Here is a 12023-nt window from a genome sequence, read left to right as displayed (position 1 = left end):
TCTGGTTTTATACGATCATTGAATCTTTGATTCCCTTAGTAGAATTGTTCATTTTGTTCATCTTGCTGCTTGAAGTATTTATATGCACAATCTCTGTATGTGCCACAGTTGTATAGGTTTTATTTTCATTAGTCCAGTTTAATGGCAGGCTGTTCGGCCACCGTGGCACATTAGATCGTCTTCAGATTACCATTAGTGTTGGCTTGCATCCCTTTCCTTAGTCATGTTGTGACTGGTAATGCAGAACCTATTCTGTGTATAAGTACACTCCAGCTTACTTTTCTGTAAAATTATTACTTTCCCAAGTCACTCCTCTGCCACTTTTCTTACAGTCTCATGAGATTTTGTGTGGTTTTCCTTTGGCAGTTTGGCATTTTATTACCCAAAGGGAATTAGCAACATCTGCATTCTTAATGACTTTATTCTTTAATATCACTTCACCATTGGAGTGGTTGGGCTAGGCTAGGTCATACTTCACCGTACTAACACTGTTATAAATTTAATACATTCAAGGTATTAAAGGACACAGATTAGTCAGCTGCCTTGTTCATTACACAAACCATATCTTTTTTTTTCTAACACATATTTTGTCCAAGCAATTACCTTTTATTGCTTCTACCAGGTTGCCATAGAAATGGTTCACTCATCTATATAATTCTAAAATACCTCCAGAATTCCTTATATGGGGATTTATCTACTAAACATGTGTTGAATGCTTGCTGTGAGGCAGAAACTATGTTAGCTGCTGGGTTTACAGAAGTGAATAGAACAGTTACCTAAATTTGGGCCAGTGCAGGAATGTCTAGTACTAGGTATACTAATAATCTTTTCTCTGTGCCCAAAACAGATATGGCTCATTGATCATGACAGGTTCTGTACGACACCCCCTACCCCACCTCGATGTGGGTTTGGTTTCTGGGCAGAACTCAAGGGGCTACTTAGTCTACTAGATGGGAAGCATTTGACTCTTTTTAAATACTCAAGCACAGTGATTTAACTGGATAAGCATTTTTGGCAGTCAGTTCTATTCTTGAGTTCTATTAAAGAATGAGTTTTCCAATAAGCTCTGAGGAGTTAAAATATCCAGACTTAGAAAATGGCTCCATGCGCTGTTATTGAGCAGACCCTACAAAGAACCTTAACTCTGATTTTTTTTTAAAGTCATTAAGATCCACTTGTTCCTCTGCCTTTATTTTAAGAATGTATTTGTTATTCAGGTATTTTCAATTAAAATTGTGCTTTAATAATGAATTTTTACCTAGATCAAGGACCAGCTTTTTAAGTGTTTATAGAAAAACTGAAAGAAAAAATTTTTTACAGCTGTAACTAATTCTAATGGTTTAATTCAGAAATTAATTTAACTACTTAACATGATTCTTTAAAAATAGAATTGTTATTTTTAGATGTGAATTTGGACATTGGATCTGGACATGACACGTGTGGAGAAACCTCTTCAGAGAGTTACAGTTCTCCTTCTAGCCCACGACATGATGGAAGAGAAAGCTTTGAAAGTGAAGAAGAAAAAGACAGAGGTTTGCTCTCTGGAACGGATATGGGGGTGGCGGAGGAAAATGTGTGTTGTCTCTTAAAATCAATCAGACATAAGTAATTTTATGTTCCTATAAATGTCATTATTGATTTTATTTTATTTATTTATTTATTTTTTGTCATTATTGATTTTAAATTTAACTGGTATAAAGGGTGTCATAGACCACTGACTTGGCAGTTCCTAGCAATGTTGATTTTTTTTTTTTAAGGCTTTATTTCCCTGCATATGAAATTAAGTAGAAAAATAGTCATAATAAAATAAAGAGTTCGGTGTAGAAAAATTGAAAATGTGTATTGCTAGAGGTACATATTTATAATATACATATCTTCCCGATGGATTGATCCTTTTATCATTATAAAATATCCCTTTTTTTTTTGTCTCTAGTAAGAATTTTTGTCTTAAAAGTCTTTTATCTGAGAATAATAGAGCACTCTAGCTCTCTCGGGTATTATTTGCCAGGGTACTTCTTTTTCTGTCCTTTTACTTTAAGCCTATTCGTGTCTTTGAATCTGAAGTGTGTGTAGTTGGATTACGGCTTTTTAGCCATTCTGCGTATCTCTGCCATTTGAGTGGAATGTTTAATCCATTTAATTTTACTGTAATTACTGATAATGCAGATTCACATCTGCCATTTTGCTGTTTGTTCTCTGTATGTATTGTCTTCAATTCCTCCTTAAACAGAAGCTCAGAGTCAGCCAAAAGTTAAGAGTGTAGGGCTTTCTCAGGTCTTTCCTGGGCTTACATACAGCCCTAGACGTGAGCATGGCCTTCTAGATTTTCAGGAATATGTGGAAGCTTTTCAAAGCTCCCTGTGGACATCTCATTCTTCTGGGCTTTTTTTTTTAAGTTTTTTGGTCAACCTCTTGTTAGCCCCAACTGGTAATGCTGCCTCAGGCAGCCTAGTTGTTAAACATTTGCAGCTGACTGATTGTGACAAATGCCCCGTGGGTAAGTAGCTGTTAACACAGAGTGAGCTCTGACTGCTAGGCCAGTAGTGACAGTTCTTTGGGGATGGGGCTTTTAGAGAGCTCCAAATCCATGCTTTTTCTGCTGGCTGCTAGGCTGCTGGTTTATCTAGCTACTGTAGCTGCAAAACTTTTCATTTATGAAGCTACTTCTGAGCTGGAGAAAGTATACAGGAATTAGGGCAAGGTAAAATGCCACAGTGCTCACCCTTAAGAGATTCAATGGCTTTTCTGGAATAAACACTCCTCAGATTGCTGTAAGCCTTTAGTTAATTTCTAGAGTTCTGAAAGAGTTGATTTGGACAGTTTTTGCCAGGATTCTTGTTCCTTTTATGCAGGAGGGGCGTGTCAGAGATCCTTACTACCATTCTGGAAATGTAATCTCAAAAATGTGTATGTTGAATGAGGATATCATTCTTTACACATGATAAAGACATCTGATTGGTAACATCTTGGTTATAAACATCTGATTAGGAACATTTTGGTTATAAGGTGAAGCCATGCCAGTGGGAAGTATTAAATGGTTTCCCTGGGGCCATGATCTATAGAGAGCCTTAGACCACAGCATTTCAGCCGCGCGTGGCTTCTTCCTGGGCAGCGTGCAGCTTCCCGAGACCTCAGCTTCTGTGTCAGAGTATCAGGTCATGTGTTGGGGAGCTCCGGCAGGAGGGCTGCTGCGTCACGCACAGTTAAAGCCCGTCTTACTGGGCGGTTGGTTTGAAGCCCGGCCCTGCAGCAGGCAGTGACTCTCCCCCCGGTTCTAATTAGAGCCACCGCTATTTCTGATCTGCAGTTTCCTCATGAAAAAGAAAAAAAAAATGGAGATAACTGCCCAGAGCTCTTATGAAGGTTAAATGAGAGCATTTTTATTTTATTTTTATTTTTATGCCTTATCCAGAATAGACAAGCTGTCAGTGTGTTTCATTCCCCAGGCTCTGCTTGATTCTGTGGGATGTACCAATAATCCAGGGGCTCTTGAGCTAACAGTGTACATTTGGCCTCTTGGTCAGAATTGTGAAGAGTCCATCTGTGCACTCAGGTCACTTTGCAGCCTCCCTTTCCTGCCGTCGGATAGGGTGAGTTGGCGGCCTAGATGGAGGAGCTTGCCCTTTTTCAGAGAAGTTCCGTTATCCAGTGACTAAGTTGAGCCTTCCCTAAATGAAGAATCATTTGGAATATCTAAAACCAGCAGGGGGAAAATATCCACTGTGGGGAAAAAGCTTTAATCATTTTTAGAATTTTGAGTGCATGAAAAGGTTGCTTTAAAAAGCATGTGACTTTGTTGTTGTTCTGTTGCTCATAATGGGGTTTTGTTTTGAGACTTCATACTTTTGAAAGCCAATGCAAAAAAGGGAGAGACCGTCTCTAATTAGCTAGATGAGTCCTTACAATGCTCAGAAAACCTTTTGGGATCATTTAAACTCATGGGACCATTTGCCGTGACTTAAGATTTAAAGAAAGCCCAGTTCATACAGAAATGTAGTTAACCACCTGAAAAATGATCTATCTTCTTTGGACTTAAATGTTTGTCTTCCTCACTGTGTATTGCTATGATGGTTACAGATACAGGTAAAATGCCTTGAATAAGTTACTAATTTTTGGATACGTTTTGTTTTGAAACATTTAGCAAGAAACACCTCAGTTATTAAGGGAAGTTTATGCTAGAACCACTTACTCATAAATTGAAACTCTTCTTCCTAAATTATAATAATTGAGTTAATAGCACTGTTGACATCCTGTGTCATTAAGCAGGTTCTGTTTAACCTTTCTTGAGGAAGACTACTAGTATGATTTGTTTTTAGTATTGTTTCAAAAGTTTTTAACATCTTTGCTGAGGATAGTATAGCTAGTTGTTACCTTAATACATGTAAACTTTTTTAAGTACATGATATAGTTTTGCTTGTATTTATGAGCAAAAAAGATGTTAAAATGGGCACTACATTTAATTGCATGGTTTCTCTACATATTATTGCAGCATCTGGGTTTATGATACCTACATATTGTGAACTAGACTTTATCTTTTGCCTTCTTTCTACCGGAAGTCAGGACACTCAGGGGAAGTCTAGATTGAAGCTCTTCCTGTATACAAGCATGAGAGCGATTGCAGCAATAACGCCATATGACGTGTAATTTTGGATTTGCCGCTTTGCTGTTTTGCCATGGGCGAGATGGTGGCGCTCTCGTATTTGCCTCACTGCTTGTGCTCCAGCACCATTTGTTTTATGACTAAAATAGGAGCTTTAAATGTTCTTTTCCCCACTGAAATATGTAAAAGTACGAATATTTATTGCATTCTCTTCCATTCCCTAACTCTAGATCTTTGGGTGAAGGATAGTCTTGTGATTGCATCATATGTGTGAGACCCATGGGAAGACCTTGGGTTTGGCAGTGCAGAATACAAATCAAGTGAATTGCCTAAAATTGATTAAAAAGATCCAGTCCTTTTCTCAGTAATAAGGTGATATTAAATAAATCTCAGTATTTATATTGTGCTTCACTCAGTCTCCAGTTAACCTTTTGTTGCTTATCCCTCCATGGATTTTCTTTTTCATTAAAGACTTAATTTTTTTAGAGCAGTTTTAGGCTTACAATATGATGAAGAGGAAAGTACTACAGAGATTTCCCCTGTACTTCTGCCACGTAGACAGCCTACCCTGTTATCAGTAGCACTCACTGGAGTGGTACACTTTGTACTAAGCGTGAACATCTGTGGACACATTATTATCACCCAGCAGCGCCTGTCGTTGACCTAAGGGTTCATTCTTGATTGTTATACCTTCAGTGGCTTTGGACAAATGTTATAATGACTTGTATTTACCATTATAATATCATACAGATCATTGTCACTGCCTGAAAGTCCCCTGTGCTCTGCCTCTTCGTCTCTGCCCTCAGCTCCCCGCCCCTGATGACCACTGGCCTTTTTATTGCCACTGTAGTTTTGCCTTTTCCAGAATCTCTATATTTAAAAAAAAAAAGTCCATAGGAAGCCAAAAATTAAATGAAGGTCAGCTTGGTGGTCAGGAAACAGAGGGACACATCTCCTCCAGTTCTAAACTTCAGAGTTGATTTTAGATACACTTAAAATTTGGGGTGCCTGGGTGACTCAGTCAGTTAAGTGTCTGACTCTTGATCTCACCTCGGGTCTTGATCTCAGGGTCGTGAGTTCAGGCCCCGCGTTGGGCTCCATGCTGGGCATAGAACCTACTTAAAAAAAATAAAATGTAAAATTAAAAAAAATAGATATACTTAAAATTTATTTTAGCGAGAGATGAGAGTGATGCATGCTTTAACATCTGTTTATATGTTTCCCTTAGACACAGACAGCAATTCTGAGGATTCTGGGAATCCGTCAACAACCAGGTTTACAGGCTATGGTTCCGTCAACCAGACCGTCACTGTCCAGCCGCCTGTTCAGATTGCTTCATTAGGAAGCGACAACGGAGGCCTTTTAGAAGATCCCCTCACCGCACCCAAGTATCAGCATATTTCTTTTATGCCAACTTTACACTGTGTCATGCACAATGGTGCCCAGAAGTCTGACGTTGTTGTTCCTCCACCCAAATCTGCCGATGGCAAGACAATAGGGATGCTTGTTCCCAGTCCTGTTGCTATTTCTGCAATAAGGGAATCCACAAATTCCACCCCTGTTGGAATCCTGGGGCCAGCAGCTTCTACTGGAGAATCTGAAAAGCACCTTGAATTACTGGCTTCCCCTTTACCTCTTCCATCAGCCTTCCTCCCCCACAGCAGCGCCCCTGCTTTGCACCTCACAATCCAGAGGCTAAAGTTGCCGCCACCACAGGGGTCTTCAGAGAGTTGCCCAGTTAACATCCCACAGCAGCCCCCCGCGAGTCTGAGCATCGGATCACCAAACACTGCCTTTCTTCCTGTCCACAGCCCAGGTAGTTTTCCGGGATCTCCTGTCGCTACCACGGACCCCATCACAAAATCTGCATCCCAGGTGGTAGGACTCAATCAAATGGTGCCTCAAATCGAGGGAAACACTGGGACCGTCCCTCAGCCTACCAATGTGAAGGTAGTTCTTCCAGCAGCCGGCCTGTCAGCCGCCCAGCCACCAGCTTCCTACCCCTTGCCAGGCTCTCCCCTCGCCGCCAGTGTGTTGCCCAGCCAGAATTCCAGCGTGCTCAGCACGGCGGCCACGTCGGCCCAGTCGGCGGGGGCGGGCATCAGTCAGGCCCAGCCCGCAGCGCCGCCCGCCGTCCCCACCCACACCCCAGGCCCCGCCCCCAGCCCGAGCCCTGCGTTGACACACAGTACTGCGCAGAGTGACAGCACGTCTTACATCAGTGCTGTGGGAAACACGAACGCTAACGGGACAGTACTGCCGCCACAGCAGATGGGCTCGGGTCCTTGTGGTTCTTGTGGGCGCAGGTGCAGCTGTGGGACCAATGGCAGCCTTCAGCTAAACAGTTACTACTATCCTAACCCAATGCCCGGACCGTTGTACCGAGTCCCGTCGTTCTTTACTCTGCCATCCATCTGCAATGGCAGCTACCTCAACCAAGCACATCAGAGCAACGGAAACCAACTTCCTTTTTTTCTGCCTCAGACTCCATATGCAAATGGACTGGTGCATGACCCAGTCATGGGGAGCCAAGCCAACTATGGCATGCAACAAATGGCGGGATTTGGGAGATTCTATCCTGTCTATCCAGCACCTAATGTAGTTGCCAACACGAGCGGTTCGGGGCCCAAGAAGAACGGGAACGTGTCATGTTACAACTGTGGCGTAAGCGGACACTACGCACAGGAGTGCAAGCAGTCGTCCATGGAGGCCAGTCAACAAGGTAATCATGAGAGCTCCCAGAGGACTTGTTTTTGAGTGTGCCCGTTTCTCCCTACCTTACTGAGCACGGTGATCCTGTTGTGGCAGAAAGAGCTGGTGTGTGTTCATTTACGGATGTTGTGCTTTTCAGTGACAAATCCGAAAATGCAAATGGGAAAACCTAGTGTAGACCCAGGTCACGCAGCACAAGGAAGTTGAGAGGAATTCAGTTTCCAAGGAAGGCATAAACCATTGAGGCACTTTTGAAGGAATATAATGGGAATTTGCGTTATATAATGTCAAATCTCTTGCTTGCTGCACTTTTTTTTTTTAAAGCTACCATTCTGTTTCGTAGAGTAAGCAAAATTTTTAAATACTGAAAAAGTAGGAAGTAATGTAGTCATCTGACATGTCTGATTTTTAGTTTCTCTTTAGCATATCGATGCATAGCCAGCTGGTCTCGTGCACATTCCCTCATGCTGCCCCTTTCCCTCCCAGCAGATGCTTTAAAAAAAAAAAAAAAAAGCTATTGCATTTTAAGGAACAAAATATTTAAGCACTGGTTTGGGAGTAAGGGAATTATTTGAACTCTGTTTAATGTTATTACCACCAGAAACAAGAAAATGTTCTTAAATGAGTATGAGTAAGATCACAAATTCAGCAGAGACGTCAGACTATTATCTTTCGCTTGGATTTGGCTTTTGTCATTTTGCCAAATCTCACCCAGAAAAAAAAAAGTCTTGAATTGCGAGTGTATACTTGACATTTTTTAAAGGAAGATTGAGTTTGATAGCTTTAGGTTGAACTTAAAGCACAAACTTCATATTACTTTCTGAAGGTAATTTATTTTACCATTTTGGAATCGTAGTAGTGCGGAGGAAGCTGCCTTCTGCCGAGCATGCCCATTTGCTATCTTGTAGTGGTTTGTGATGCATTGCATTGTAAGCAGTGACTTAGCAGTTCTGTCTTTCCCGTTTTAGGCACTTACAGACTGAGATACGCACCTCCCCTCCCCCCTTCTAATGATACGTTGGATTCTGCAGACTGAAACAAGTAAAGCTTGACTGCCTAATACCCTGACGTGTTGGGGAGTCATGGTGGGGTGTGGAGGGGAGGAAAGGAAAGGTATTTTGTTTGTGTTTCTTTGTCTATACATTTCCTAGATTTCTATGCAGTTGGGATTTTTCATTTCTCTTGTACCGATGTCCAAAACAAAAAAGAATGCATTGCTTTTGAGCCTCTGGTCTCCTGGTTCAACAACAGGCTTATCTGTATGATACATGTAATTTAAACATCCAGACAAACTATCAAAAGGAAAATGTTTGCTGTGCTTTTTTTTTTTTTTTACACTGAATACTTGCTGTGTGCAATGTTTACTGAATCTTTAAAACTGTGTATTTGACCTTTTTTTACAACACTGGTGACAGTCATATGGTTTTGAAAAAGAGAAACTTTGCTTCTTCCCCACTCTTCTCACTTTCACCCTAAAGGACACACATCTCCCCGCCACCCTCCTTCCAGTGACCTGAGGCAGGGGCAGTTGGCCACGCATCGGTCTCCGCTTTCATGACCCGTCCTGCCTATAAGTCGAGGGTGAAATGTTTCACCTTAATCCGAAAGGAGACATCAAGTTCCCCGAATTGTGTGTATGTATGTACTAAACAGCATCACGTAAACACAGATATGCAGTGCTTGTGGTCCAAATCAAAATTAAAGTAAGTGGAAGAGAGAGGAAGAAGTAAAACCATATGAAACTGAAAAAATATGATGTCTGAAGTGGACAAAGAGCTTTTTCTTAAAAAAACAAACAAAAAACAAAAAAAGCCAAAAAAAAAGAAAAAGAAAAACTTTTTACTTCATCATACTTTTTTAGCCTGTTGCTTCAGAGAGACTTAAAGTGAACAAACTAGTGTGAGTGTTGTTGTGTGTGTCTGTGTGTGTAATGAAAGTCGACAGCCGATTTCACTTGTAGTCTACCACTGTGTCATGCTAAAGAGACACTACCTGAGTAAAGATTTCTTCTTTTCTCACACCAACTGTAGCAGTGTTATGTTGTGTTTAAAATGTGTATGGTTTATTGCAATCTGAGCAGGAGCTCTGGTTTCTGCAAAAGTCAGGTTTGTTCCCTAACCCGTCTCTTGTAGCAAAGTCACTTTGATAACAGTTTACCACTATGCTTGATTATAATGTGAAAGACTGAATTCTGAGTGTGTTAAGATGGTATTAATCATGTCAGTGTCATGTCACTAAGTTTAATGCTGCTGTTTAAAAAAAAAAAAAAGTTTTTTTAAAGCCAATCTATGTACTAAATTGCTTCCAGGTAATTTTTGATTTCCTAAAGTGCACTGAGATTATCTGGAAGATTGGGTGTATTTTTGGAACTGCTGCATTCAAAAGCAATGAGCAACTACCACTGTATAGTCCTAGGTTAAGGGTCGGGGCTGGTTTTGTTTTCCCATTCCTCAGTACAGAGCAGAAATGATAGATTTTTGTTGTGTGGAGTTTTAATGTCGGTGTACAGCGGAGGGACTTAAGTGTTTGGTCTTGGTTCAGAAGCCTAACAGATTGCTAGATAAAAGGAAAAACTTGAAGAAAAAAGAAGCTTCATTTAATGCTTCATAGGTAGCATTTATATTTATAGCAGCAATGTACATTTTGAAACTAACTTTCAGGGTGGGAGTTAAAGGTTGGGAAAGGGGTGGGGATGAAGGGGTAGATGAAAGCTTTAATTTAAAAAGAAAAGTTCGAGTAAAGGAAATTATTTTGATTAAATATATTTTATTTGATCTGGGTATTTTTGGACCACATTATTAAATTAATTGTTAAGCTGCAGTTGAGTTGTTCTAGTGAGAGTTTTGATAAGCCACGTATGGACCGCATTGTGAATCACTTGCCAGTTGTACTTTATGGAGCTTATTTTATGATTTAAAATACTGTACTGTACATAGGAGGTATGTTACCTTCTCCTTATTTGTATGTTTACCATATACTTTGATATTTGAAATGTTATGTACTGGAAAGGCCACTTATATTTCTAGAACAGATTGGATTTTATGCAACCCTTTTTCCTTGAATTAACAGCAATAAAAAAAATGAAAAACAGCTTAAGAATTGTGGTTTATTGCAAATTTTGTAAAAGTGAAAGGAGGAGGACATCACACATGGTGATTTGTTTTTTCTTTTTAGAGAATCAACCCATTATCCCCTGTAATGTGGGGCAGTGAATTCCAAAGTTATTTTGTTTTTTTACCATAGGGATGTTCTTCAGCCGCCCCCCCCGACAGCCCCGCCCTGTAGGCCGCCCGTGACACTGAGCGACTGTGTTTCTGTCCCGCGCGCGCTGTGTGCCACTTCCGGTGGCGGCTGCCGTCACCGGAAGTGTGGAGGGCCTGATCTACTCTCGCGGGTTTATGACGATTGTGTTTTCCAGGCAGCTCTCAGTACAGTATCGAGTGGCTTTGACCCCCCGGTTCTGTCTTCTCTGACCCAGCCTCTGGTCCGCTGTTGCACACCGAGCAATTTCTGGGGAGGCTCCAGCCTCGCGTGTGTGCGCAGTTGAGCCACGTCTGGCGGCCGCGACTCGGCCCCGTCGCTGCGCGCAGGCCCCTCCGCGTGTCGCCAGCGTTCGCAGCGGTGGACGCGCGGGGGCTCGGGCGCACACGGCAGGGAACGACTGTCCGGCGCCGGCCCGTGAATGTCCCCCCGGACCCGTTCGGCCAGCGGGTTTGAACCGGTCGCAGGATCCCTGGTGGTTTGCGGAGCGCCGCGCGGGCCCTCGGAAGGACCCGCCTTCCGGTTAGTGTGCAGGCCGCCGTGTCACCACCTGCGTCCCCTGCCCGTCCCTTCGCCCTCCTGCCTCCGCAGCCCACTGCCCGACACTTGCTTGTTCTCGTGCTTTTCCCTCACGCCTTCCCTCCTGCTCCCGCCACGCCGCGTGTTCCTCCTGAGCTTTATAGACAGGGCGGCTCGTGCTGGTCTTCTGTGACTGTCCCTGCTCTCCGGGCTTTGCGGTCCTCAATTACATTCCCGCAGTTCAGTCATTTTCGCTACCTTCACAGTGTTCCATTCGCTGGGGGGCGGGGATACACACAGTTTATCCATTCTGTCCCCATTTGGGTGGTTTTCATTTCTTTGCTCTCAGCAGGAGCGTTTTGATACCAGTCTCCTGGTTTATGTGTGCAAGAGTTCTCTAGGCTTTAAATCCAGGAGTGCGAGTGCCGGGCTGTTAAGACCTCCTGAAGCCCTCAGTTTTCCAGGATTTGCCAAATTGTTTTGCGAGTGCTTTACGCTCACGCGGACCGCATCTGATCCCCCAGCCTGTAGCCCGACACCCTCCTGAATGGACGTGATGGTGCCACGGAAGGCCTGGCACGGGAGAGGCGCGCGAACCCTGGCTCTGTGCGGGAAGGGGGTGTGGAGAGGGCCGGGGCTCGGGGGGTCCCATCGCGGGGAGGCACAGGACTGCAAGCGACCGTGTTTGGTGGCTCGGGAGGTCGGAGGAGGTGATGAAGGCAGGTGCAGGAGAGGGAACATTCTAAAAGAGTTGTGACGTTTGTGGTTCAAGAGGTAAACCAGAGTCAGGCTGGAGATTCTGAGGTTGATGGAATGAAAAATTGGAAGTTACCAAGCTTTAAATGGAGGAGGAACATGTTGACGATGGTATTTAAAGAAACTTGGACGGTTGAGGCAAGAAGGTTTGGCCGTTTGGAGACTGGTTAGGGTG

At 42.9% G+C, this 12023-nt stretch overlaps 1 protein-coding gene across 3 annotated transcripts in view; it reads left to right on the top strand.

Annotated features, from left to right (window-relative positions):
- The window catches only part of ZCCHC2 (zinc finger CCHC-type containing 2), a 64430-nt gene that overhangs the window by 47929 nt on the left and 4478 nt on the right, over nt 1–12023 (top strand). For 2 of the 3 annotated variants that reach the window (XR_004301597.1, XR_004301596.1), the window contains exons 12-14: nt 1404–1532; nt 5829–7322; nt 8281–8425. Coding sequence is in view for 1 of the 3 variants with exons in the window: in XM_032422619.1 (XP_032278510.1) it covers nt 1404–1532; nt 5829–7322; nt 8281–8348 (1691 nt within the window). In the remaining 2 variants the exon portion in view is untranslated. Of the gene's footprint in view, nt 1–1403; nt 1533–5828; nt 7323–8280; nt 11001–12023 lie in introns of those variants that run through there. The other variant, XM_032422619.1, reaches the window with a different exon arrangement.

This window comes from Phoca vitulina, unplaced genomic scaffold (assembly GCF_004348235.1).
Source record: "Phoca vitulina isolate PV1807 unplaced genomic scaffold, GSC_HSeal_1.0 scaffold27, whole genome shotgun sequence".
NCBI lineage: Eukaryota > Metazoa > Chordata > Mammalia > Carnivora > Phocidae > Phoca > Phoca vitulina.
The sequence above is the reverse complement of the archived record's forward strand: the minus strand, read 5'-3'. Positions and strand labels throughout refer to the sequence as shown.